The sequence below is a fragment of the Chlorocebus sabaeus genome, chromosome 22 (assembly GCF_047675955.1).
Source record: "Chlorocebus sabaeus isolate Y175 chromosome 22, mChlSab1.0.hap1, whole genome shotgun sequence".
NCBI lineage: Eukaryota > Metazoa > Chordata > Mammalia > Primates > Cercopithecidae > Chlorocebus > Chlorocebus sabaeus.
Window position 1 is genome coordinate 17,813,249 of NC_132925.1, and position 27,381 is coordinate 17,840,629.

General features: G+C 35.8%; 1 protein-coding gene across 3 annotated transcripts in view; it reads left to right on the plus strand.

The window, feature by feature from the left end:
• EPHA6 (EPH receptor A6) overlaps nucleotides 1-25,934 on the plus strand; it is a 954,858-nt gene extending 928,924 nt beyond the window's left edge. For all 3 annotated transcript variants that reach the window (XM_007986130.3, XM_073009668.1, XM_073009669.1), the window contains 3 exons: nucleotides 12,744-12,937; nucleotides 24,392-24,541; nucleotides 25,539-25,934. In XM_007986130.3, the coding sequence (XP_007984321.1) occupies nucleotides 12,744-12,937; nucleotides 24,392-24,541; nucleotides 25,539-25,653 (459 nt within the window). In that variant the 3' untranslated portion in view covers nucleotides 25,654-25,934. The remainder of the gene's footprint in view (nucleotides 1-12,743; nucleotides 12,938-24,391; nucleotides 24,542-25,538) is intronic.
• Nucleotides 25,935-27,381: the final 1,447 nt, after the last annotated feature.

Consider the following 27,381-nt stretch of genomic DNA (forward strand, 5'->3'; position numbering starts at 1 on the left):
TAGCCTAAAGTAGTCCAAACCTTGTTGTCCCCGCTTCCTTTCCTGGATCTTGCCCAAAAGTTTGCCCAGCCATTCTGGCCATGTATATTGGTGATCTGTGTCCAAGATGACCATTTAGAGAGTGATTTTTGCCTATTAAACCTCATTTGGCCACAGAGACTCTATCTGGAACTGGGAGAAGATGCTGCAGCCAGGAATAGAGTTCCAACATTAAGCTCCTTCTCATTGGTTTAGGGTTGCCAATGCTCACAGCACAAGGCTGAACTTCCTCCACCCAGAGCTTGGTTGTTTTTCCACCAGGTAGGGTTTAAGCTGTTGTATTGTCATGGTCTTGACGTGCATTACCAAAGAATATCCAAGCAAGAATCTGGGAAAGGGAGAAAAAAGAGGATGGAGGCCTGGGGGGTAAAAAAAAAAAAAAAAAAAAAAAAATCCCAAACCTTGAGGTCCTCACATCAATCCAAGACTACAGGAAAATAGTCAGAGCTAAAATCTTTTATGTATCTTGCGAATATTTTTGGCTGCTGCAGTAAAGAGAGTTGAAATTCTGTTTAGCTTCACATATTGGAAGTCAGCATAACTGTGACAGATCCTGTAACCAGGATTTTGTTTGGAAGCAGAAATAGCTTAATCAAAAACTTCCCAGCTGCTCTCTCCAAATACTGGCTATTCCCTATCTGTCCTGCATTTCTCATTTATTTGATCAAAATATAGTATTATGTTTGACTTTTTCCAAGCAAGGCCTACTTTAAATGAAAATGTGATAGACAATACAAATTTGACTAGGTTCTGTGAGAATATTTTATATTTTTGCTACAATTTAGTGAGTTTAACAAAGCTATTCATACAGATCAAATGGAATATTACCATGCTTTATGATTTTAAATTAGTTTAAGAAATTTCAGATTGTTTTTATGAGTTTCTCCGTTCTGCAGACTGTTGTATATTTTATTACAATGAGCAATTCTGAGTCTGCAGAATCTGTTTTAGTGAATAATATAATGAGTTTCCCAAAGGTCAGTGGTATTATACTTTAGGGAAAGGAAATGAGAAAAAAAGAGTACACAGAACTAGTCCATAAAAGACCTAACAAAATATAATAGCAGGTGCCATCTGCCTAGCCATTCAGCAATTACTTACTAAGCATGTGCCAGTCATTAGACCAAATGTGCATGTGGGTGGGGATGGGTAATTAGAAAATCCAGTTCTCAGTAGGCCAAGTATAGTAGCTCACACATATAATCAATGCTTTGGTAGGCTGAGGTGGGAAGATCACTTCCCAGGAGTTCCAGACCAGTGCGGGGAACATAGCAAGACCCTGTCTCTAAAAATATAGAAAAAATTAGCTGGGTGTGGTGGCGCACACCTACAGTCATAGCTACTCAGAAGGCTTGAGCCTAGGAGCTCTAGGTGACAGTGAGCCATGATGTGCCACTGTACTCCAGCCTGGTGATAGAGTGAAGTCCCGTATCTTAAAAAAAAAAAAAAAAAAAAAAAAAGGAGAAAAAGAAAATGCAGTTTTCACTCTAAAAGAACCCACTATGTAGGTAAAGAGATAAAATTCTAGTATTTTTAACAGAATGTAGACTCATTAAGGGTGGATTCTGTGCCTTCTACTTTTTTTTTTTTTTAATGGAAACACTACTGTGTGAAAATACAGTTATTGTTTGATACATATATATGCCAAGAAAGCATAGCATGCAGAATCTATTTTTCAGGGTTCTTTTGATTATAAATGAAAGAAACCTAACCCAAAGTAACATAAGCAAAAATTAGGAAACTTTTTCATCATGAAACCAAGAAGGTGGTCCAGCATTGCTCAATCCAGAGGTTCATGCAGGATTTTTAGTGCTTGCTAGGTGCATTGACTTCATTCTCTCCCACTGCTAAGTTCTTCACTGCCTGCTTCTTTACACTCCAGGGCTCAGTATTCCAGCTTTGCAACCCCAGCAAAATGAGACCTTCTTTCTGTGCAAATTCATACACCAATCAATCCCAGAGGAGACTCTGGCTGGCTTTGTTAGGACCTTGCCCAACACCAAAACAAAACCATGCCAGGGAAATGGATACTGTGATTGCCCCAGCGAGGTTTATATGCCAGTCTGTGCCTTCAGAGGTAGTCGGAGCACTGTAACTGGCAGTTTCCCCATAATTACCTCGAGTGGGGGAGGAATTCCCCAAAGCAATGCAGTTGTGCTATCAGAAGGTGTATATTACTTTTTTGGTATACATCATTTTCAAGAGCAACTTTATTTACTTCAGTATCAAGTGACAGCAAAATATTAACACTGTGAATCACTGTATTCTAATGAGGCAGCAGATTATATTGAAAAGACCAGTCAGGCTTTAGAACAAGATCTCTCGATTTTAGCACTATTAACATTTGGGGCCAGATAATTCTTTGCAGATAAATATGTTACATGCTTTGCAGCACATTTAGCAGCATACTCAGCCACTAAGAAGCAGATGCCAGTAAAACCCTCCCAAGCTGTGATAACCAAAAATGTCCCAGATGTTGTCCAGTCATCAACATAAGATAGAGGGAAAAATCACCCCCAGTGAAGAGCCACTGCTTTCTAGCTAGAAAGATCTGGGTTCAAATCCCAGATCCACAATTCACTAGCTGTATAATCTTAGGCAAGTTGTTAAAGCTTTCTGAGATACTGAAAGCTGGGTATACTGAGTATACTGAGGTATACTGAGGTTCAAAATACCCAGCTCTGGAATTGGAAAGAATTAGAGATAATATATGTAAAGTATCTGGTACATAGGTGTTTAATCAATGGTAATAATAGCTTACATTTTCTGGTCATACTATGAGCCAAGTATTTTTATAGTATTAGCTCATTTAATTTTCAAACGTTTTCTCTGATGTAGGTAACCATTATTACTCCCATTTCTAGATAAGATAACTGAGGCTTAGAGAGTGCAAGTGGCTTGCCTATGGTTACATAGCTGGTTAGTGATAACACAAAAGTTCAGGCCCCCTGCTTACTCCAAAATGCATGCTTTTACCCATTAAGCTCTATTGTGGAAGTCTAATTTTCAAAGGAGTCTTCATACCACAGTTCTACAAAATGAGATCAAAGCACATTTAATTATGCCTGCTACTCTATCACAAGAGTAGTATTTTTATTGTTTCCTATTAGCAAAAGAATGTGGATTGACTCCCAGTTGTTTGGAAATATAAATATTTTCCACAGGATTTTTGTCTTGATGTTAAAAATGTACCATACTGCCATTATATTTCTTAAAAATATTTAAAGCAGTAGCTTAAAATCAAATTTTAAAGATTGACATATTTAGCCTATTACCAGAAACATTTCACAAGTACCTTGAAAGTGTGTAGTCCCTTGCTGTTTTCTAGCATATGAAGATTTTTTTCTTTTTTATAAGGTATTTCAGGGTAATGTTTTATGTTATTTTCATCCAAGTTCAAAATAATTATTATTTACTACATAATGGAAGTACACTGTAATGCTGGAGTTACACGTGCTCCAAAGATGATACCAAGGGCACTGCGATTCTTCCCTCCAACACTTACACCACGTAATGTACTTAACAGAAGAAAATGGAAGCAAAACATGAACAGCAGGCAACATTAAATAACCAAATCCCCACAGAGCTCATATGTAGGGAAAAAAGTAGCGACACTTAAATGAGAGGTGACTTAGCTCAAGCTAATGACCTAAATGTAAGATTGGAGTCTTGGGTTTTGTTTTGTTTTGTTTCTTTTCCCTGACATGATGCTATTAAAAAATAAAAATCACCTTGAAGCAGTTTGAAGCCCAAATGCCTCCTGGGTATGGTATCATTTAGGCATATGCTAGCTACCAAACTAGTTCAGTTTCCCAAAAAGAGAACTGCTATCAGGAAGCATCTCATTTGAGGTTTACTAGGAAACAGGATGCTTCTCGGTGTTTTTGTTTTCATTTATTTTTCCCTCCTTGCTTTTCAAATGCTTTTAAATAATAATGAGTTTTGCTTTAGATTGCTTTCTGAAACTTACCCGAGGGGGAAAAATATGGAGTTTGTCATTAGAATTTTATTTTTATAGGTGATGTGGTCGGAAACAACCTTTTGATCTTAGCTGAATTGATTCGTTTTTTCCAAATTTAAGAAGGAAGAAAATAACCTTTTACTGTACTTCCTGTTTGTCCTCATAATTCTATAACCTTTCTCAATTATGGGTCAGTACTTCAGCCAAGAATGGTGGAAATGTAGAATCCACTTACCTGAAATGCAGCATGATTTTATGACTCGGAGAGTCCAGTCATTTCCGATTTTTGTCTCTGATTAGATTTTCCAAATTCTACTTTATTATGTAATGGTCCTAGTGTAATGATCTGTGTAAGACACTACAGTAAATTGCTAAAAGCCCATTTCTATTATTTCAACCTTCCTTATTACAGAAGACTTTTTACATTTATTTGAATATGTATTCTACCAAAGGAATTTTCAAAAAGACCTTCCTTTTCCTAACTTTTCAGTAATTCCTACTGTTGGTAAATAGGCTATCGCAGTATTTTAATTAAATACATACTAATTACATGAGTATGATGTACGTCTGCTACAGAGGCAAGAATAATAGGGGATATTATGAGATGTAATCAATCATAAACAATTCAAATAAGTTTCAAGGAGAAGAAACCAGTAACCAATATGGTACTTCCACAGTATAACTTTCAAGGGAAAATTTTTTTAACTGAATGACCACAAAACTAGAACATGTGTACATGCCAACAATATTTTCATAAATAATTAATTATACGTTTAATTTCTATTTGGAAGAAATGTGTTTACCAGCTTTAGATCCTATGATTTTTATTCATTTTCATGCTCTTTGGAGCCTTTACAAAGAGAGATTTTCAAATTCTCTTTTTCTTTGTAGTCATAATCTATTTTTCCATAGCTTTTAGAGATTTTTAGTGGAACCAGGAAATGTATTATTTAGAGCTGTCTACTATTTTTATAAAATCAAAATGATCTACCAGTGAAGAAATCTCGTTTTTTCCCAGAGAGTGCTTGGGAAATGGCCCTAAGTCTTAAGAACATCAGCTTCTTAAAGAAAAAAATAGTCTCAGAAAAGTAGATTTGGAATGTGTCCTTGTATTTTCAAAAATGTGATTTGTTGTCTAGGAACTGGCATATTAAGGAACACTGTGGTACCCCAAATCTTCCTAGCTTTACTTTATGAGGATATACTCTGGTTCTGTCTGTATTTTTATCTCAGCAGAGAGGTCCATCTAAGCACTTGGAACTCTGTGAGAAATATTCCTTAGAATGGAGACCAAATCCAGAATTAAATTTACAGAAACTCCAGATCTAGAGATGTTACCAAATTTCCTACAGACTAAATCTTTGGTTTCAGTGACCAGAAACATAGATTTTTGAGGTGAAAGGTACTATTGCAAACAGAATCCAGTCCTCTTTTCTTTGTCAATGAAGAGTCAGAGACTTGCCCAAAGGCAGAGCTTGGTTAGTGACAGCTTAGGACTTCAGTGAGGTTTCAGGCAACTCCTTCTCTAATGTTTCCATGACTTACAAACTAAATCAGAATTTGTTAGGAACGAAGATTTTTTAAATGATAAATCATGTCATGAACAACTTTTTGACCTATGAGAGTCCTACATGTTGTTCCTCATTTCGTCCTCTCATTGAACAATCCGAAAAAAAGAGACCTCCTAAAGGACCAACGCTTTCCATTTTATATAGGTCCTTGACATGCTATTGTGACTTCCAGAAAGAAACGATGGAGAATTGTCTTAAATGTAGGATTTTAAGAAAGTTGTTGATTTTTTTTTTCAATCTTACAGCTAAGAAGAAAATCTTAAAAGAAAATCTTAGGCTAAATAACAAATTAGTCTCTGAAAAAAGTGTTTTCTGTGTCTAAATATTTCATCACTGTAACCTTTTTTTTCTATCTTTTTATTAGTATATCTAATTTCATTTGGCATTTGATTGCTTTTAACTGAGTTATACATTCTGAATGTTGAAAAATATTGAATGAGAAAGTATATTAGTCCATTTTCACACTGCTATGAAGAAATAACCAGAGACTGGGTAATTTATAAAGGAAAGAGGCTTAATGAACTCACAGTTCCTCATGGCTGGGGAGGCCTCACAATCATGGTAGAAGACAAAAAAGGAGTAAAGGCATGTCTTACATGGTGGCAGGCAAGAGAGTATGTGCAGGGGAACTGCCCTTTATAAAACGATCAGATCTCATGAGACTTATTCACCATCATGAGAACAGCATGGGAAAAACACACCCCCATAATTCAATTACCTGCCACTGGGTTCCTCCCATGATATGTGGGGATTGTTGGAACTACAATACAAGGTGAGATTTGGGTGGGGACACAGTCAAGCCATATCAGAAAGTATAAAGTTACAAGTGTTATTTACTTACAACCACTTTTCTTCTGCCTTTCTTCTTTTCCTTCTCTCTCTCTCTTTTTTTTTTTTTTTTTTTTTTGGCTCATGTAGACACAATCTTTATATTGCACACCAGGAAAATGCATTACCAGTGTTTTCAGTGTTACTGTATTATGAATATAAATGTCCTAATCTGTATAAGTAATCGTTATCACAAAAAGTAAGTATAGACTGTGACTCTCTGCTTTGCAATCCCCCTTCTACCTGAAATTATAGGTTTTCCACAGAGATGTGAAAAATATTTAGAAGGAAGATAAAAATAAAATCATTTCATATTCCATTTTCTAGTGTACATTTCATCCCTTGTTAAATTTTGAGACGGTTTCTTTTTAAAAGACTGTATAAATAACTAAATTCAATGTGCCTCTCTTTTGGAGATACCTAGCAGCCTTATAACATAAAAATGTAATACCCTGCAGAGTCTAAGCAGTCCTTGCTCAATAGTATTGTTCAGAGATGTCTCAATATCTTCTTATTGACTGTCTAATACTTGTTTTCCTTAATATAAGATGTGCATTGCCTTCTTTGATTCAGAAACCATCAAGAAAATTGGAAAACTCATCAGATTCAGCAAGAGCAGAACAGCCTGCTATGTGCCCCAACTGAGCCTTCTGTTGATTCTAGGTTGTTAAAAATTGTGATGTCAATGACAAGAAACCAGTATGATCTATTTAGAATAAGCAGCCCGGTTTAAGATAATAATTTCTGGCAGAATCTAATTCCTTCTAAGTTTTCATAAAAATTATCATTGCAGTCATTTTCATATTTTTTCACATTATTTTAATTTTCTTCTTACATTTTAAAATAAGGGTATAACCTTGTATAACTCTTCTCCCAAAGGATGACAGCCTACAAATATCATAAAACCAAACTGTTACAAAATTCTCTCTAGTTAATTACCACCCTTTCGTATCCTAAAACAACAAACCTCAATTAGTCTTTTAGACAAAGCACCCCATATGCTGCTCCCTGTCAGTCCTTAATTAGGGAATCAGAATATACTTCTAAAGCAAAACTTTCCACAAAGGAAATGTTGATGAAGATAAAGGTTAATATAGGATTTCTCAAGCTTCTCTGAAAATTCAGCTTTCATAAATCACATATGTCAATTGGCACTCCATTCTTTGACTTAACAAGGCATTGTGCTAGATGCTGGGAACACATGGAACAAAGAAACAGTCACTGCTCTGGAGGAGCTCAGTGCCCCCAAGCTGAGAGAATACAAATGTTTTGTACTGGGTGGAGCCAAGGGTAAAACGGGACACAGCAAAGGTGAGGACTGAGAGCCAGGCACATGGTGAGCCATTGCAGAAATTCAGATGTGGGAGAAACATGATCACAGGTCCACTTCAGTAGGATTGCTTTCATTGCATCGTGGGGGATGATTGGTGGAGGAAAAGGAGAAGCAAGGAGACCAATGGGGAGGCCTTTGCAGTGATCAAAATGGGAAATAAATCATTTGAAGACAGAATGAAAAATGGAACAGATTTAAATTTTATGAAGGCGGTAGAATCAGCATGATGAGTTAATTTTGAGCAACAGGAAAGGCAGAGGCCCAGATAACTCCCTGACCGCTAACTTGAATCACTAGAAGAATGGCAGTACCCTTCCTAAAGGACAAAAATCCCAAAGGAGGAGTGGGTTTAGTTTTGCACAAAATAAATCCAAGATACCTTTATGAAGTGATGTATCCTATAGGTGATAAATATAGAAATCTGGAGAGAAAGCTGAGCTAGAGCTGCAGACATGGCGGCCATAAGCAGATAGGTGAGATAGGTGATAGTGAAAGCATGGAGTATATAAGTCACACAAAGAGACCTCAAGGTCTAATTCTGGGGGAATGAGTCAGAGATGTGGTGCAAGACTCAGGACAGATTTTCTCTACCACTACTGTGATCGAGAGGCTATCATGATGATAATATTAAGCTATTATTCATGAAATTACTTGCTATGTGATATTGACCTAATCTTTTAATCAGTTAGAGCTTTGGTTTTCTTACCTATAAGATGTGTACAATCATACTCACATAATAAAGTATTTTGAGACCTAAATTAGGTAAACTGTGTTAAAACACCTAGCTCTGAACTTGACACATAATAAACTCTCAAAGGTATATATGTTGAATCTGAAACCAGAAAGCTCATAGAAAATTGAACTCATCATCACTCCAGTCCCAGACTTGCTGCTTCTCCTCTGTCCTCTCTCTTTGCCAGCTGACGAAGCCAAAATTCTAGAAGTTGTTTGTCTCCTCCCTCTACGTGTCACATCTAATCTCAGCCCAGTCCTGTCAAATCAGTTCACTTCTTGAACACCACAGCCATTGCTTCCACTAAGGCCTGGACCACTGCAAAGCTCCTTCCTGGATCCTTTGACTCCCCAGTGCACTCTCCGCACTGCAGCCACAGTGAGCTTTTCTAAATGGGAAATCTAACAAAATTTACTTTCTAAAATCCTTTTCCCCTTTGCGTAAAGTCTAAGTTTATATCATGCCAAATCCTTTGTGATCTCAAGAAACATAATTTTATGTAACCTCCGAACCTCAAAACTCACCATTCCTCTCTTTGAAGACTATTCTAGCCACCTAAATCTACTTGCATTCTAGATCACATCTCCTTTCCTCAACCCGCTCACTTGGCCCTCCACCTTTTCACATACCCCTTAAGGTCCGGTCACCTCCTGCGAGAAGTCTTCCTGAGGCTGGGTTAGGTACCTCTCCCACATGCTCCCAGAACAGCCTATTCTATGTGGCACTTCTCATATTCATAGTCCCTGGTCACTCTCAATAGATAATGCATTTCTTAAAGACAGAGATATACCTGACTTGTTACGTTATCCCTTGAACACAGAATGGTCAATAGTACATATTAAGTGTTAGTATCTATCTCTTTGGATGAATAAATTTAAAAATCTGTTAGAAAGATACATCTTTTAAGCAATTTTGTGAATTACTTTAAAAAATATAAATTTCTTATCGGACTACCTTTGAAGACAGTTTTCAGATGTGTGATCTTGGGCAAGTTAAACCTCTCTTTATGATTATTTGTCTGTAAAATGGAGGTAACAATTACACCTACCTCATAAAGTTATTGTGAGGATTAAGAGTTAATACATGAACGTCGTTTAGAACTAGCCTTGAAAGTACTCAAGAGATCTCAATAATTGCTAATAATCTGTTTTTATAATGTCACTATCGCTTTATTATTACTCTTTTCCTATGAGATCGGTCCCTTTGTGTTTGGCACCTGTCATGAGCCAGGGCTCAGGACAGATTTTGCAAGGTTGTAAGTTAAAGAATTGAGGAAATTTAAAAGCCAGAGATCAGCAAGAAGAAAAGTCACGAGTCTTCTGATCCTCCCACTGTCCCCACAGAGAGGCTGGGACCACATGCTGTACTGGACGCATTGTGGGTAAAATTTCCAGGCAAAGGAACCTACCTGCTCGTCACTCTTACAAGGCATGCATGAGAGCAACTTTGTCAAGAGGCGTAAGCAACCTGCTTAATGCTAAGCATTCTAGATTTGGATGCCAACCGTCTACAGGAGTCATCTGAAGCTAAGGACCTGGGGCCAATGGAAAATAGTAACCCTCTGGATAGGAGGCAGAAGCCACAAGTCTTACAGGAAGCTAGGTTTTGGTCAAGTACCTACCTCTTAGAGAAGAGCAAGCTTCCAGTCTCATCTGGCTTCTTATCCAGGAAACCCAGAGTGAGATTATGAAATCATTTTCAGACAAGGCTGCTTGACGCAGCAGTTTTTAAATCAACACTTCCTTCAGAGAGGACTTCAAATGCTGTCATGTTTATACTTTGAATCTATTTTGAATAGGTCGAGACACTAAGTTTTCCAAGAATCTGCTCCTCTATCAAGACAAATCCAAAAATTTCTTCTAATAGCATTTGTTTAGGTCAATAATATTTATTAATGTGTCAGGCAATGTACTAAACGATAAGCACAGAAAATTTAGAGGTATAATTCCTGCTTTCCAGTATGTACAGCCTCAGATGAAAGGCAGATAAAAAATTACACTACAATGTCATGGATGCAGTCGTAGATACATGCACAAGACTCAGAGGCATAAAGAAATGACTCTATTCAGTTTGAGATTATATTTTGCAAACTATGAAATAAATAATTTTTGTTTACCCAGAATATTAAACTTAGGATCCGAGTAAAAACGTTGAAGTCCAAATAGCAGATGCCATGACAAAAGATAGCATGGTAATCACTACTAAAATTATATTGGGTGATAAGAAATTGGAGAGGAAGATGTTATAACATGAGAACTAAAAAGCATTTCTGGGGAGTGGTCAGAGGAAAATGTTGTAAGTTAAAAGGAATTTAGTTCAAATTTCAACCCTGCCACTTACTAGCTATGTGAATTTAGGCAAGTTTCCTTATTCCTCTGAGTCTAAATTGTCTCATTTAAGAAATGGGGATAATAATATCTACCATATTGAGCTATTTTAAGCAGTAAATGAATAAAAATATGCAAAGCACATAGCACATGGTAGATAATAAAGGGAGCTATTTTTTTTCTAAGAGTATAACCTCACTTGTCACCTATTTTATTTCATGCATTTATAATTAGATAACTGGTAAATTGACTATCAAGCACTCCTAGAGTGGGATTTCAGCACTGTTTTATAACGGAATTCTATCCTATTTTTCTCAGTTACTTCTCTGGGCTATATGCAATAGTTTTGATGCATTGCAAGTGTTTTACACACATCCTGCTTTAATAAAACGTGTAACAAAATCTTAAAATCCAAGCCTAGTTGGTAGTAAAAGTAGTCAGAAAACAGATGAGAAAAATCCTGTTCAATAACAAAATATAACATGAATAGAAAATTGCTAGTATCCTGACAGGCTAAAGTGGTCTCTGGTCACAAAGACAATGGTGAGATGATGAGAAATTCCCTATTACTAAAAAGCTAAAACTTCGCAGTTAAGAGGTTCCTGAAGACATATTGTTCCTTTTTTACAAACAGCCTCTAACATAAATTAAGAATATGTTAAGAGTCATGTCCAGTAGTGTAAATTTAAAAAGAAATCAAATTGCATTTTTATATTTCTGGTTTTTGGTTTTTTTTGAGAGGGACAGAGGAGGGGGAAGTTAAATTTTGCCTGTCTTTAAATATTAGTCTGTTCCTCTGTTTTCCAAACTCAACAATGGTGACAATAAACACTTTCTTTTGTCTTTTTCCCAGAGATAAGAATAAATGTTCACATGAATACTTTTGAACATTTCATAAAAACCTAGGCTACATAAATTCAGGGTCAGTATTATCATATTGCTAGGAAGGTGGAACATACACTAAACAGATGAATTTCCTGCCTTATCTTATGATTTCCTTAAGTACCAAGAAAAATAGTTATTGTTATCTTGTTACTCTTAACTTTGGTCTCTTATACAGATTCCTTTCTCGAGAGCTGCACCATTGCATAGAGTAGCCATTAGACACATGTGACTATCTACATTTAAATTTAAATTAATTAAAAGTAACTGAAGTTGAAAATTCAGTTTTTTCGTTCTAGTAGCTGTATTTCAAGTGCTCATTAACCACATGTGACTGTGTGCTATCATGTTGTAGAGAGGGAACATTTCTGTCATCACAGAAGTTCTGCTGAAGCACACTAGCTCAGAGGACGCTCAAGCTCATGCTCCTATTGCCCTATAGTCTTAAGTTAGCCAGTGATAGCATTTTAAGGATTAAATGACCTTAGGAGTTATAGGAGTATGACTTAATAATCAGGTCAGTGTCAGACTAAGGGAAAGCTAAATGTAAGAGAATAGGAACTAAATCAATGATGAAGAAAGAAGGGATGACAGAAACATATTACACATGGACATTATTATAAAAGGATAAAAAATGACTCAGGAAATCAGTGCTTCAGCAGAATTTTTCTTAAAGTTTTTACTTAAGACATTTGTTATATGTAATTTGCACTAAATGCATCAATCACAACACTGACTTTCTGATGTTCTAATTGGGTTTTGAGATGTTCCAGCTAAGTCACACAAAAAAACTATTTCTTAAGGTTGTAATGAACTTAGCCTCCTCTATACTGGTAGCACATGTTTAAAACATATTTTCCTCTCATAGGGGTGAGCAGATGCTTTGGAGCTACTTGCAATTTTTGTTCACAGCTTTTGTATTTATCCTTATGTAGGTCCTTGTACTCACAAGTAGTTGTCATGCTTACCATTATTTTGGCTTCTTCTGCTTGTATAAGAAGAAATTATAACATAGCATATGTATTACTGCCTAAAAATAAGAGAGTAATCTGTATATGTTTGCATTTAGGTCATTCTGTCCATTGAAGAAGGGTACAGACTTCCAGCTCCCATGGGCTGTCCGGCATCTCTACACCAACTGATGCTCCATTGCTGGCAGAAGGAGAGAAATCACAGACCAAAATTTACTGACATTGTCAGCTTCCTTGACAAACTGATCCGAAATCCCAGTGCCCTTCACACCCTGGTGGAGGACATCCTTGTGTAAGAGGCATAATGTTGAGCTTTTTCCTCTTGACGATTATAGTTTCTTTCAGGGTATAGATAAGAATAACAGGTAAAAAGGAAAAAAAAATGCCTTGATAACTGTCTAGTTGTTGACTTTGTAGAAACCGCATTTCATTTATCTGCAGAAAAAGAATTATTAACATTAAAGTAAAAATGGACTCTTTTAAAATAAGATAACAGATTCACCTTTTGTCTCTCTCTAATCTTTCTGAATTACTTTCTTTATATCTTGTCCTGTTTGGGTCTTTGATATTTACATAGCCTTTTAAAATTGATTGATCCTTCCTTACCTTTAGAAGTAGAGAGAGAGAGAGAGAGAGAGAGAGAGAGAGAGAGAGAGAGTGTGTGTGTGTGTGTGTGCGTGCAGCCCCTTTAATTTTCTTGCCTATTCTATGTTCTGTTCCTCAATTTGAAATGGCAAGCCAGACAGGGGCAATTTGTGAATCAGCCCAGAGAAAGGATATTTCCTGCTGATATGATCACATCTAGTTGTTGTTACTCTCCATTCCAAAAACCAGAAAAGAACAGATAACAAGACAAGAAAACGGAGGCACTCACACACCATTTTGTAAAAGTCAGTAGACTTGAGAAGATCTACTCACCTCCCTGTGAAGTGCAATTATAAGAAGAAGCGTAGAAAGAAAAGACTATCTTCTATGTCTGAAAATATTATATTTTAAATATCATTAAGTGAAAAACATTTCTTTATTTAGGAAAAATTGGACTTAGAAATCACCAATGCATATCCAAAGCTCACCTTCTTCACTCAGAGGATGGCTGGGGGCTATTCAGACATTCAACTTCAGATCACAGGTTCAAGCCAGTACAGGTTTTCAGTGACAGTAAGGCCGAGGCTCTTCAAGGACTATTTGAAATAGACCTCAGTTCACAGCAGAGCACTTAAGAGTTCACCTCTAAATCACTAATTGGCAGCCTCAGTAAAGTGAAGCCAAGCATGAAATAGCTAGAGATTAAACTATTACTCTAGCCCATCTTCCCTAAAGAAGTCCAACACAGGAAGCAGTAAAGGAAGGAAAGGCACTTTGGATTTTATCATGAAAGCGATGGACAGCCATGGAAGGATTTTAAGCAAGGGAATAGCATGATTACATTTGCATTTCTGAAAGATCACTCTAGGGATGATTTACACTGTGAGTGCAAAACAAGGAACAAAACTGGAAACAGAGAGTTTTAACGGTTTCAGTAAATAAAGCTAGAAAAGATCAGGACTTGACTTCTGAAATGGGAATGAGCTTGGGGGTCAGGAGATAAGAGAATTTTATTATTATTATTTTCTAATAATAAGTAATAATAACATTTATTATTAGGAAAACCAATGCATCTTAGTCACTGATTGAATATGGAAGGATAGAGGAGAAAAAGAATCAAAGATGTTTGTCAAGTTTCTTGCTTATACAAGCTGGCTGATGGTATTACCACAGAGAGAGGGAGAGGGACAAGTTTTTGGAATAGAAATGAGACCATTTTGAGCATGCTGAGTTGCAGAAGCCTGTGGGACATCTAGACAGTTATATTTATAGGCTGAACCTAGGTAAAAAGATCTGGGCTAGAGATGTAGATTTGAAGATCATCAGCATATAGATTGTAGCTGAAGCTTTAACTGTAGTTAAGATAGCTCACAGAGAATATAAAGAATGCAAATAAGTAGTGGAAAGGATGAAACCCTCTAATTTAAGATATGAACTGAACAAAAAGTACCCAAAGGAAACTGAAAAAGAGAAGCCGGACAAGTAATCAGGAAAACAGGGAAGAGCAGTATCATAGAAGCCAAAAGAGCGTTTCAAGGAGTATAATGTCCAAGGCCTCACAAAATTGCAGTAAAATAAAACATGAAATGTCTCCATTGGATTCAGCAGTAAGACATTCAGGTGTGCATGCACAACCTTTGGTACAGCATTTTCAATAAAGTTGTGTCAGACAGATTACAATAGAGGAAGAGTGAATATGAGCTCAGAGAAAGGAGCAATACATAGTACCAATTTTTTTCAAGAAACCTGTCTCTGATGAGAAAGAAAAGTAGTTAGAGGAAATGTTTCTTGGTTTTTGTTTTTATATCAGCTATTGAGGTGACTTGGTCATGCTATAGTATTGAGGAGAAGGAGCTAGTAGTGAGTCTGCATTAATGGAAGAGGAAACTGGCATCTGTAAACTGAAATCCTTTAATCTGGGCCCCTCGTTGTGGTTTAGAGTTAACAGAATCCACAATCAGTGCCCATCAACAAAGCTCTCTGACTGTGCTATAGCTATAGAAGCAGGCATGTAAAAACCTTTTTGAAGAAAAGCAGATAAAACAATTTTCTCTCTGCTTTTTCAAGATTATGAATGATCATGATATTTGGAAAATATTGATGAAGAATCTAAGATGAGAAAGTGTCAAAAAGTAACAGGGATCCAGAGGTCAAGTCAAGATGAGAGGGTGTATCTGAGGGCCAGAGGTCTGTGATTTAGTGGGCTGTTCAGCAGTCTAGTGGAAGAGCCCCATGAGTGGCAAGCTCTGCGATAGCACTGCCGCACGCAGGCCAAAAGTTGGGTGCTTTATACAAACTTGGCACCTTGATTCAATTCTAAAGTCTGATCTCGGAAACCAAATGGAAGTTTTTGTGACTGTTTTGCTATCCTTGTTTCTGGCAAAGACATATGTGCTACTGTTTTTGCCATTAATATAATATACTTTTGTTTAAAAAACAAAAAGAATCAGTGTTCTAAGGTTCACATGCCTGAACCTTTATCAGCATTCTCATTTTCACAGCAGCCTGGATGGGTTCTCCTGCTCCACTCTCTTACCTCCAATACCACCCACCCACTCTGTTCATGATTCCAGAGAGCTGAGACTGTTTAGGGAGAAGAGACATGATAGATTAAAGGATAGCCATATTAGCTAAAGAACACCAGGTTTGTTTTATGCTCATAAAACTGTGACACTGCTTCTCTATCTCCCAAATTGCAGAGCCCAGTTGTCTGCCCCAGAGTGATGTTGGATTAAGGAAACATAATATATGTAGAATTTCCATCTTTTCTCCTATATCTCTCAAACCTGAAAAGGAGTCCAGGTGTATAATCCACAGCAATGCTTTTCAAATTCTCCTGCACTCTCCTTTTCTGTAGCATCCCCAACCCCCAGATTTCTCTCATACTTATATGCTGATATTACTCTCTCATCTGCTAGGTCCCCATGGTTTTTATTCCATTCTAATTGCTTTTTTCTCAAGACTCACCTGAGAAGTTGTTATCCTTTCTGTTGACAGAATAGTAAGAGGGGAAGAAATTAAAGTGACAGAGGGGATGAGGAAGGCCATGAAATCCACAATTTAATAATTTTATACTAACATATTGAAAATTTAATAATTTTATACTAACATATTGGAAATTTCATAAACCTGTATCTGCAATCGTTCCTCTCAAAAGTCAGAGTACCTAAATTGAAAAAATGTTGGTCAGAGAAGGCTTTCATTATTTGGTGCAGCAGTTACCTTTTCCTTTCTGCTGATATTCTTGTGCCTGACACACTCCCATGGGAATATTCAGAGCTCTGTGCAGTTCCCAACATGCTTGCTCTCTCTCCTACTCAAGAAAGTGTATAGATATACCATATAAGTGAATGTGGCAATATTATAAGCATAACCCTAAATCCAACTAACAGTAAAAAACTAGTTTGCAGGACCACTGTATTAATATAAGCAGTTATTCTTTCATAAATGTGAATTTCAAACTACCCTCACATTCATTCAGTTTATGATAATGCCTTATAACTGCCTTTCAAATAATTATTTATAGCTGTCATGTCATGCACAGCCCTTGGGAGAAACGACCCAGCTTAACGCCAAGGTTGTATGTAGAACAGCATCTGGAGTAGTGCCTGGCCATGCACTTTAAAACACCTTTTTCTCCCTCTCCACTAACCCTCAGGACCAACCTTGTAGCTGCTCCCAACCCCGAGTATTTTCCCATAGAGTCCAAGATTAGGTCTGGGGTCCTGTAGTTTAATAGCAGAAAGTGGCTTGATAATTACATGGTGACCCTTCACCCAGTCCTACCTCCCCCACCCTCACCCACATTGTCCTACACATTTGTTCTGCATTGTCTTCAACCCTAGCCCCTGATTACTCCACACACTGAAGTCTACTGAGTGCACCAGGCCGTAGTCAGCTGGTCAATATCCTTTAGGACAGAGTTTCAATGTAATGGGAAAATAATGCTTTCTTCTAATCCCTGCTCCAGGTCCCCAGCGTGTCACTGACAAAGAATTTGACACATTAGGGGCTTCTTGACTATCAGCTCAAATGTCGTATCAGGGATGGGCAGTAGTTGTCCAGATGGACAATGCCAGTCTATGATAGTCGGCTACCTCAGAAATAATGCTTTGCCCAGGCCAAGACACCATATGTACTGTATATTGTTACTACCCACTGGGCCATGATTAAGGATCTTATAAGACTTTAGCTATTAGCAACTGCAACTACCAGCTTCTGTAGTACATATTAGTCTATTTTGTAACTTTAAAGCACTTGCTTTCCAGTAATATGTGAATCATGAAGGTAGGGAAAAGCCCATACCAATACCATTATTTAGAACCTCTTCTTTAAAAAACTGTGAATAATGCTGTAAGACTGAATAGTACTATCTCTCTCCACTTAGCAAATTATGCACCAATAATGCTGTCTTATGAATACAATAACTTCCAACATTTTGATGTTAAATTTTCTACACATTTTGAGAAGATTTTGTTCAATGCCACCTAGGCAATGCATAATCAGCACTTGCTAAATTGTTTATCGCTATACACCAAGTCATAGACAACTTGTTTTGTTTTGATTCTTGTTGCTGGCACTTTTAAATATGCTTTTCATGACAGATAAATAACTGGCTGACCAAAACCAATGTTGAAATTGAATAATAAGCAAAGTTCTGTGGAAGGAAGACAGAATATGAAAGATGTATTAGGAGATTTGAAACTTCCACCTGCCCATTAGAAAAATCTAAATTCAGCCAGGCTCAGTGGCTCACATCTGTAATCCTGACCCTTTGAGAGGCCAAGGTGGCAGGATCACTTGAAGCCAGGAGTTCACCAGCATGAGCAACAAAATGAGACCCATCTCTACAAAAAATTAAAAACTAAAATTAGCCAGGCATGGTGGCACATGCCTGTGGTCCCAGCTGCTCGAGAGACGAAGGTGGGAGGATCGCTTGAGCCCAGGACTTCGAGTCTGCTCTGCACTATGATCATGCCACTACACTCCAGCCGGGGCAACAGAGACCCCATACCAAAAAAATGAGAAAAGAAACATAGAAAATTCCCATAAACTGCTGGCACAAGATCTTTATAATATAATATCAATATCCGTATTAATACTGATACAAACTCTTAATATATATTATCAACAATAACTATGACTGCCTTTTGTTGACAGCCTACTATGTGTCAGTTGTGGTACTAGGGGCTTTTATTGGTTATATCACTTAATCCTCACTGTTATTATTCCCATCTCTCAGAACGGAAATGGAGACTTAAAGAGGCTAACTTTCCCAAAAGTACACAGCAATAATGAGTAGATCAGGAATTTGAAGGCCACTAACTCCATAGTCCTTATTCTTTCCAGGATACAACATAGAATCACACACAAGGGCAAGATGTTTGCTAATACAACCCTGCTTCCAAAATATGATTATAAGAAAAGGGAGTACATTTTCACATTTCCAGATAGATTTTATCTGGACTAGTCAAAATTCATAGAAGGAGTCTATTAAAATTCAAAAAACAATTTTTAGTGGAGAGCAGCCTGTTATTTTATGTCCCAGTAGGCAAATAATAGAATGTAGAGAATATGACCTCAGTCATGGGAATAAATAGAAAATACACAGTCCATATATCCCCCAGACACCCTCCTACAATGCCCAGTCACTTGAAGAACATTACTTGAAAAAGGAAAGTAGGAATAGCAACAATATAGAGAAATGAGGAAAATATGGCAGTAACATCACATAGTTCCAGAATTACGTCCTCAGACATTTCTGTAGATTGAATTTTTCTGGTGCTGACAAATACGTTTTACTTCTTTTTCTCACTATGGCAGACATTACTAATCATCACGACACTCTCCTGCTGAACCCAGACGCTGCCTTAGTATCCTTCTCATGACCACATTTTGACAACCACTGCCAGACATTACTAATCATCACAACACTCTCCTGCTGAACCCAGACGCTGCCTTAGTATCCTTCTCATGACCACATTTTGACAACCACTGCCATTGAATTGCAGTTGGCATGTGACATGAAACCTATTTTCTGATCCTGGATTATTTCCTCACAAAAGTAGGCTTTTCTTGAGGTTCAGGGATCTATTACTCTGGCCGTAGGAACCATGTGCTGGGTACTCTACTGGGAATTATGGGGAATTTTTTATAAGTATTATCCCTGCTCTGCATCTGTTCCTCTTAATGTTCAAACATATCTGCAACTTTAAATTTTACTGTGAAATTTTAATTTTCATTCCTTCATATTTTTCACTATTTATCAGCCTTATTATGTTTACATAATCATATAAATAAACAATTGAAGACTTACTGAAAATAAAAGACTGACAAAAAAATAATTAATGTCCTTAACACTGTGGAGTTAGACTGTTTAAAACAGATATATGTTACCCACAAGCACAAAATACCTATATATCTATATATTTCTATGCATTTGAGGTTTTATAGCCCTTTGAGTAAAATCACACTTTAAAAATGTTTTAAATTACGAAATTCTTTCATTAATTTAATGTGTTCACATTGAATGTTAGCCTTAATTGTAGAGAGGACTTTTTAAAAATATATGATTAAGTAAATGCTTCTTCAAAAGGTATGTAGACAGTGTATGTATGACAAAATTATTTCATGCATTAAATGGATAGTGTGAAGTGTAGTCCCTGAGTCACAAGATGAGGAACTCATGTAAAAGCAGCCATATTGCATTAAGTCAATGTGCTGTCGTGGCTCTAGGTCTGGTTATAATTGCAGGTGAACCCTTAACCCTATGCTACCCAACTCCACCTATCACTGCCTCTTTCTCCACTCTGAAACCTATAAAGACAGAATAAACAAACATTTTCACAATAGAAGGAATAATTTAAATAAACAGCATATTATTTAATAAGTTGACAACTATACCAACAGGTACTTATTCTTCTAGGTTTTTTATTTATTGGAATGAAATTAAAATATTCATCATGAATCAGCCATCATGTTATGGACCAAACTTTTCTGTATAGAATTTAATATTCGAGTCTGAGTCATCATGTATTTAATGAACTCCTATAATGTTTTCAGCATTATGTGAGTGCCTACATAAAATAGAAAGATGTGTTCCTGCCATCAGGGGGTTTTCACTTATTCTTTAAACAATTCTTCTGTCTTATGAATTTTTCCCAAAGAAGTTATTCAATTAAAACAAAAAGAAACATGCTCTTAAACTACACACTCACATCTACTAAAAGACTGTTGTTAGCAACCTAAGAGTCTAACTTTAGAAAATTACAAATTATTAAGCATCCACATATAGAATATTACGTACCCATTTGAATATGAAGACTGTTGAAACATGGGATACATTCATGAATATATGAAATGAAGGCAATATAAAATAAAATGGACCCTATCTGCATATTTCTGCTAATCATATATACATGTACGAGCTAGGAAACAAGTTGTGTTAGAGTGTAAGAGAAGAAAAACCTTTAAGCATGTGAGGATGTCTGTCATATTAAAACAGAATCTTAGCTTGCAATAGTGTTTCTCAAAATAGAACCTTTCTTAAATCATTTTAGTATGTCCATTACTATCATATATTTATATGATGAATATGAAACATGGAAAACTTTGAGGACAAAACACTTCTTGCCTTTTAATGGTAGCATTGATACACATTGATGACATATCTAAGGAACTTCTAAGTTAAAATGCTAGCACTATTGTGAACTCAAAGGACTCATTAGAGTAAAAACTTCTGGACTCTTACCAGAGCTATTTATTTTTTAACATATTTTATTGTATTGAAATTTTATATTTATTACTAAACTGTAACATTACCTGTAGTACCTATGCTCCAGCCCTTTCTATTATCTAAATTGACCATAATTATACCTGAAATTTCCTAATTCTAGCCCCATTCTCATTTTTCTGAGGAAAAAGTTGATCCTTGACCTTCTATTCTACAATAAGTATTTTTTTAAATGTGAGCTGCAGGTTTTGCTGTAAAGATATTTCTCAGGTGGGCAGTACTCACTAATCACCAAATAGCACACTAAATTTATCATTGTACATGTTTGATAAGAAAGGGCATTTATTGTTTATTAGGTAATATTCCAGAGAATTCATGTGAGGATAATGGTACCAAGCCCTCGAAGCCAGAAAATAGCAACATTTTTCAACTTCCTTAGAAGATAAGGTGAAAGAAAAGTTATTGCACAGTGGCTGTGAACAATGAGGGAACCCTGACCTTACTAAATCAACTGCCAAGGCAGTCATATAAAGGCCAAAGAGTAACTAGGTCACTGAAGATGCGTGGAGAGAAAGGGAATTATGGAATTGAAGCATTCTGGAAGCAAACAGTAGATGCTTTTCAACAAGGGAAATAGGCTATTTAAGTCATTTAATATACAGAATGTCCTTTCATGACCTTTTATACTAAGGACATAAAATTAGCAAGTTACATTTCCACTCACCAAATATATGAAATCATGAAATTTCAAGAGTTATTCCAGTGTTATCTCGGGAGAGAGAAGTAGAAGTCACCTGACTCTGTCGGCGCATCGAGAATGACATAGGAGTATGAAGGGAAAGTCACTTTAATACATTCTTTTAATTTTGTTCAGTTTTAACAAACTACTTTGACAAGTATTTAAAAGATATGAGAGTCACGTTATTTTGAAATAGGACATTCAATTTTCTAACGTGGTTTTATGTTAACAAGCAACAAGGATATCCTGGTCATTTTGATATTTAACCTCTTGGCCAGTGAAGTACTGTATATCCCCTGAAACTGGTCAAATAATTTAGAAAAATAATATAGAAACTATTCTGAATTCTCTTACATATTTACAATGCACATTAGAGCAGTGAAGACTCTGAGAAACACTACAACTTAAAAATCTGCTTCACTCTGTTTGCCACGGAGACCTTTATTATTTTGTGTTTTACATATGAATTTTTATTTGACAATATTCATTAACATAAACACCTCTAGGAAACTTTGAATAAATACAGCAACAGTTCAAGTATTTGCTGGTAGATAGATGCTATGATAGCTTTCCAATCTTTCAACATGACTGACCTTTGTTTTAGGTCAAATCATGAATCATTTTGATGTTAATTAAAATGAAACAGTCCACAATCAAAATAATATTGCAATCTGTAGTACAGGAGAAAAGAATGCAGCTTAACAGCCTCCAAATAGGAAATGTAATGGAACTGAGTAGTGTTAAAAAGGACAGAAGTCACTGTTAAGGATAACCAGACCCAATACAGAGTACAGTGTAATCAATCACAAGGTATATGCATTTAATTTATGTTAATTCCAATCATACATAAAGAGTACAACCCCACCCTGTCATTTCTGTTCACCCCACCTCCACCTTCAGCTAGACCTCAGTTTAGAAAAAGGTAGGTCAATGTAGTAATGAAAAGGAAAACCAAATAAATGAATTCTAGGCCTTTAGTAGGGACTTTGTGCTGAATTCCAAGGGCACCTTTCAGAATCTTCAGGAGCTGTACCATATACAACTTGTGCTCCTAAAAGACCTGGGTCCTAGTGACTTTAGGCTGATTTAAAGGATTTTTAAGGGTAATTTTAATGGTTAGGGAATTACAGTTTTTACCTTAAGTATTAACCTTAGGACCTAATTCCTATATTATTAGTAGAACAATACCAGGGTTATATAGCATGTATATGCCCTTCTGCTTCACAGTAGGGGAATTCTTACTTCACATGGTTTAATCATGTGTGCTCGTAGCTTATCAATTGCTAGTTAAAGCTGAAGTAGTTCAAATGTGAATGGTAAAAATATTTTGATAAAATAGTCCAAATATGAACTTTAAAATCTATGCCTCTAATTGTCTCTGTAGATTCTTTCATTCTTTAACTTTATAAAACTTTAAAAACAAAGCAAATGAAAGGTGGACTAATTTCAATATTCCAATAAAAATAACTCAGTGATTCACTTCTAATAAGGAAGTTTTTCATTACTTAGAATATGTAGATTTAACTCAAACACTAAATTTTTTTAAAAGATTGTTACTGATTTACTAGTTAATATAAATTACAGATCTAAGAATTGTTTAAATGATATATTTATTACTTAGAGCTTTAGTAACACATTTATTAGTATAAAAGCACTTTTACTATCAAGTATTTTTTAAAACATGCAAAATATTTTAATGTGTATTTTAATGTAATTATGTAAAGAAACTAATACAATTTATTGTCAGAATGGCTTAAATACACAATTCTGAGTTACTTTTACCATAATTTATAAGAGTAATTCTGTTTTTATTCTCTCTGACTCAAGCTATTATATATATTTCATATATATTGCATATAAATATGTGTGTGTATATATATATAAGCACATGTATACCCTAGCCTTTCCAAAGTAATACCTTTATACTGCCCCTTGCATCAGATCTGAGAAACAAAAATAAAGATTGCTATATCGTTGCCTTGTTAACCCAACCTAACATTGATTTTGTGTTGTTTTGTGTCTTATTAATATCTGTGCGTTGGGGACATTACCCTATGCTTGTATGGGTGTAAATCTTATTCATGCAATAGAACTCTACGACAATAAAAATTACATTTTAACAAATGATAAATTATTATTGAATGTTCGAGAACAGCTAAATGGAAGTTTGATCAATGAATTCACCATAATAAGGAGAAGAACTATCACAGCAAATGTAGAAAAGGACATGGATTCAGGGGTAGGTCAGACAGGGGAAGAATGAACATCCTGTGGCTAATCTCCTTGTGGGGACAAGGGATGGGCTATTCCTTAAGTTTCAAAACACAATTTTATGCAAGAGAAAAAAGTATAAGAAGAAGGGGGATAGCAAGATGTGAGTTCTCTCAAGATCCATCATGAAAAAATTAAAAAGAAAAAAAAAATCAATATAAGGCCCAGTCGTAGTAGCAAAAAGCACAAAAAGCAAAAGTGTTCCACCAGATAAGTCACTGATTTGATAAATAAATTTTTTAAGTGATTGATTTGAATAAGATAGAAAATCAGAGGCTTTTAAATGGAGAAAACATTAGATGTAAGAATATTGTAAAAGGAAAAAGAAAATTCCATGATTCATGCTTGTTTTGGCTTTTAAATGCTCTCCATGTTTTGTTTTGTTTTGTTTTGTTTTGCTTTGTTTTGTTTTCTTACAGAATGCCAGAGTCCCCTGGTGAAGTTCCAGAATATCCTTTGTTTGTCACAGTTGGTGACTGGCTAGATTCTATAAAGATGGGGCAATACAAGAATAACTTCATGGCAGCAGGGTTTACAACTTTTGACCTGATTTCAAGAATGAGCATTGAGTAAGTGATACTGGGGTTATTACTGTAACTAGATGCCCTGCTGGGGATTATATGTTCAAATGCTGTATCAAGAACACCTTTCCTTAGGCTAGTAGGTAATTGCCCAGTGTTTTCTCAACATTTCTGACTATCATTCTAGTGAAAGTTGGACATTACACTTTTAACTATTATTCTTTGAAAGAATATATTTAATTCAAATAGCTATTTAAAATATTTTAAATGTTTTCTAAAATGCATGTTACTCTCATCCAAATCATAGACTTTATGCCAACTTAATTTTACCTTGGCAAATTTTACTCACATATATTAATATTGCATAATCAATTCCTATTACCTTCATCAAATTAATGCAATATGATCATGTCATTTTCAGAGCTCCTTCTAGATTTTATAATGGTCAACCATTTTCCACCGTCTCAAAGATTGTCCTTTGCCTACATGCAATGAAAATATTTAACATATGCTTAAAAGACTAAATTGTTATGTTGAACCATATTAAAGTGCCATTGTTTTAAGACAGTAATGGCAATTTCATACAGTACAACATAAGGACAATTTTTCCAGATATCAAAAACCCATGAGAAATCAAATGGAGTTCACATTATACCCTCCATCCTACCTACTCACCATTTTGCTAATACTGTTGCAAATGTATATCATTACCTAAATTATAAGCCTTTACGCCTATGAAATATCTGAATATTACATAAGTACCTGTGTATGAATTGAAAAATACATATTGTTACATCTGAGATTAACTTTACGCATTCTGTGGATCCAGAGAAAAGGAAAAAAAGTAACAAATTTTGCTGCTCATCTAAATCTCTGCTTAACAAGTAAGCTACACCATTTTTTGGCAACTGTGGCAGGGCGCTTATTTAATATATTTACGTATTCATTTTATCTCGCATGCTTATCAGATCTAAATGTTCATATTCTGTATCTCTCTCTTTCTCTCTCTCGCTCTCGCTGTCGCTCTCGCTCTCCTCTCTCTCAGTGACATTAGAAGAATTGGAGTCATACTCATTGGACACCAGAGACGAATAGTCAGCAGTATACAGACTTTACGTTTACACATGATGCACATACAGGAGAAGGGATTTCATGTATGAAAGTACTACAAGCACCTGTGTTTTGTGCCTCGGCATTTCTAAAACGAACGATATCCTCTCTACTAGTCTCTCTTCTGATTCTCCAAACATCACTTCACAAACTGCAGTCTTCTGTTCAGACTATAGGCACACACCTTATGTTTATGCTTCCAACCAGGATTTTAAAATCATGCTACATAAATCTGCTCTGAATAACCTGCAAATAAAACCCTGGCCCACTGCAGATTATCACTACGCAATGGTAAATAACTCAGCCTGGATGTGTAAGTTTGTATAAGCAGTATATGGGAAGTGTTCACAGACAAAACCTAAGGAAATGTATCCAGGTGGGGCTTCCTTAGTGATGTATGTAGAGTGTGATGGTAGATGAGAAAGAACCTGTTAACCTTTCTTTCATGTTTTGTGATCAAGTAGCTTCCAAATTGACATAAATGTTTCATTTTTAGATAATTATATTGAGCTCTATTGGTTGTATTGTTACTTTACTTTTTAATAGTTTAACTGTTGGTGCCTGATATTTTTAGAATTATTTTCAGAAATGACCAGTGATATCATGTAATGAATTTTTGTGAGGTATGACTATGATGAGAAGGGGGTTATTAGGGAGGGAGAAAAAAATACTGTGTTTATAAATCATCTGAGGCTGGGTTTGTCAATTTTTTAAAAATTAACTTTGTAGTGTCACACATATTTCATAGTAGGTGGTAGTTTAAAGGCTTTTCACTTCTAATTTTATTTATTTATTACTAACTGTAGTATATTTCTCTACTACCTTATGAAGACCACTCCTGGAAAGACCAAGAGTGACTTCATTGATCTAATAATGGCTTTCATAGAGAAAAGCTTGGGATAAATCCATGACTGTTCCCTTTGTGCACTGTCACAAATTTGCAAAAGCAATTATCAAAGCACTGAGAAAATTAGTCATTCTCAGTAGAATTGCTTTGAATAAAATACATTAGATTATATACCCTTAGATTTAATGTAAAATTATTAATTTAATTTAAACAGAACTTTATGATAGATACATGGTGGCCCAAGGAAATAAACATACTTAGCTGACCATTTGGTATTGGTGCATTTTGCAAGTTGAAGCGTTCTTATGTTTTCTTTGCAAAAATAAGTTACATGAACATGCTGAGCTCTTTTCCAAACCTTCTAAGAAATAAGTATGAATACTCCAAAGAGTAAACAGATCTTACACATGAGCATAGTGTGTCAACCTGGGTCCAACATACAGTTACATAAAAATGAGAACACAGCTAAGATGTATTGTTGTCATCATCTTCTGAGAGGCTTAAAAAACAAAGGTAAATACATATGTTAAGTGATTTAAGCTGAGTTGGCTTATCAAAATAGTGCTATATCTTATGAACAAATTAAATTATAAAATCAGCTGCTCCCTGTAAAACTAAAAAAAATGATTACTGTTTTAGGTGGAAGAGTAAGTAAAATGTGTTGAGGGAAAAACAACAGAGTAGGTTGTCTAAAGATACTGATTTAATAAATTAGCTTTTATTGGATCTCAGTGATAATGGTGCCCTACCCACATTGACAAATTCCTATCTAAATTCATTTTTTGTCGTAGTAGTGTTTTTTTGTTTGTTTTTTAATAAAGGATCCTGTTTGGGTTTTTTGTTTTTGTTTTTTGTTTGTTTGTTTGTTTTTGAGACAGAGGTGTTTTGCTCTTGTTGCCCAGGCTGGAGTGCAATGGTGCGATCTCAGCTC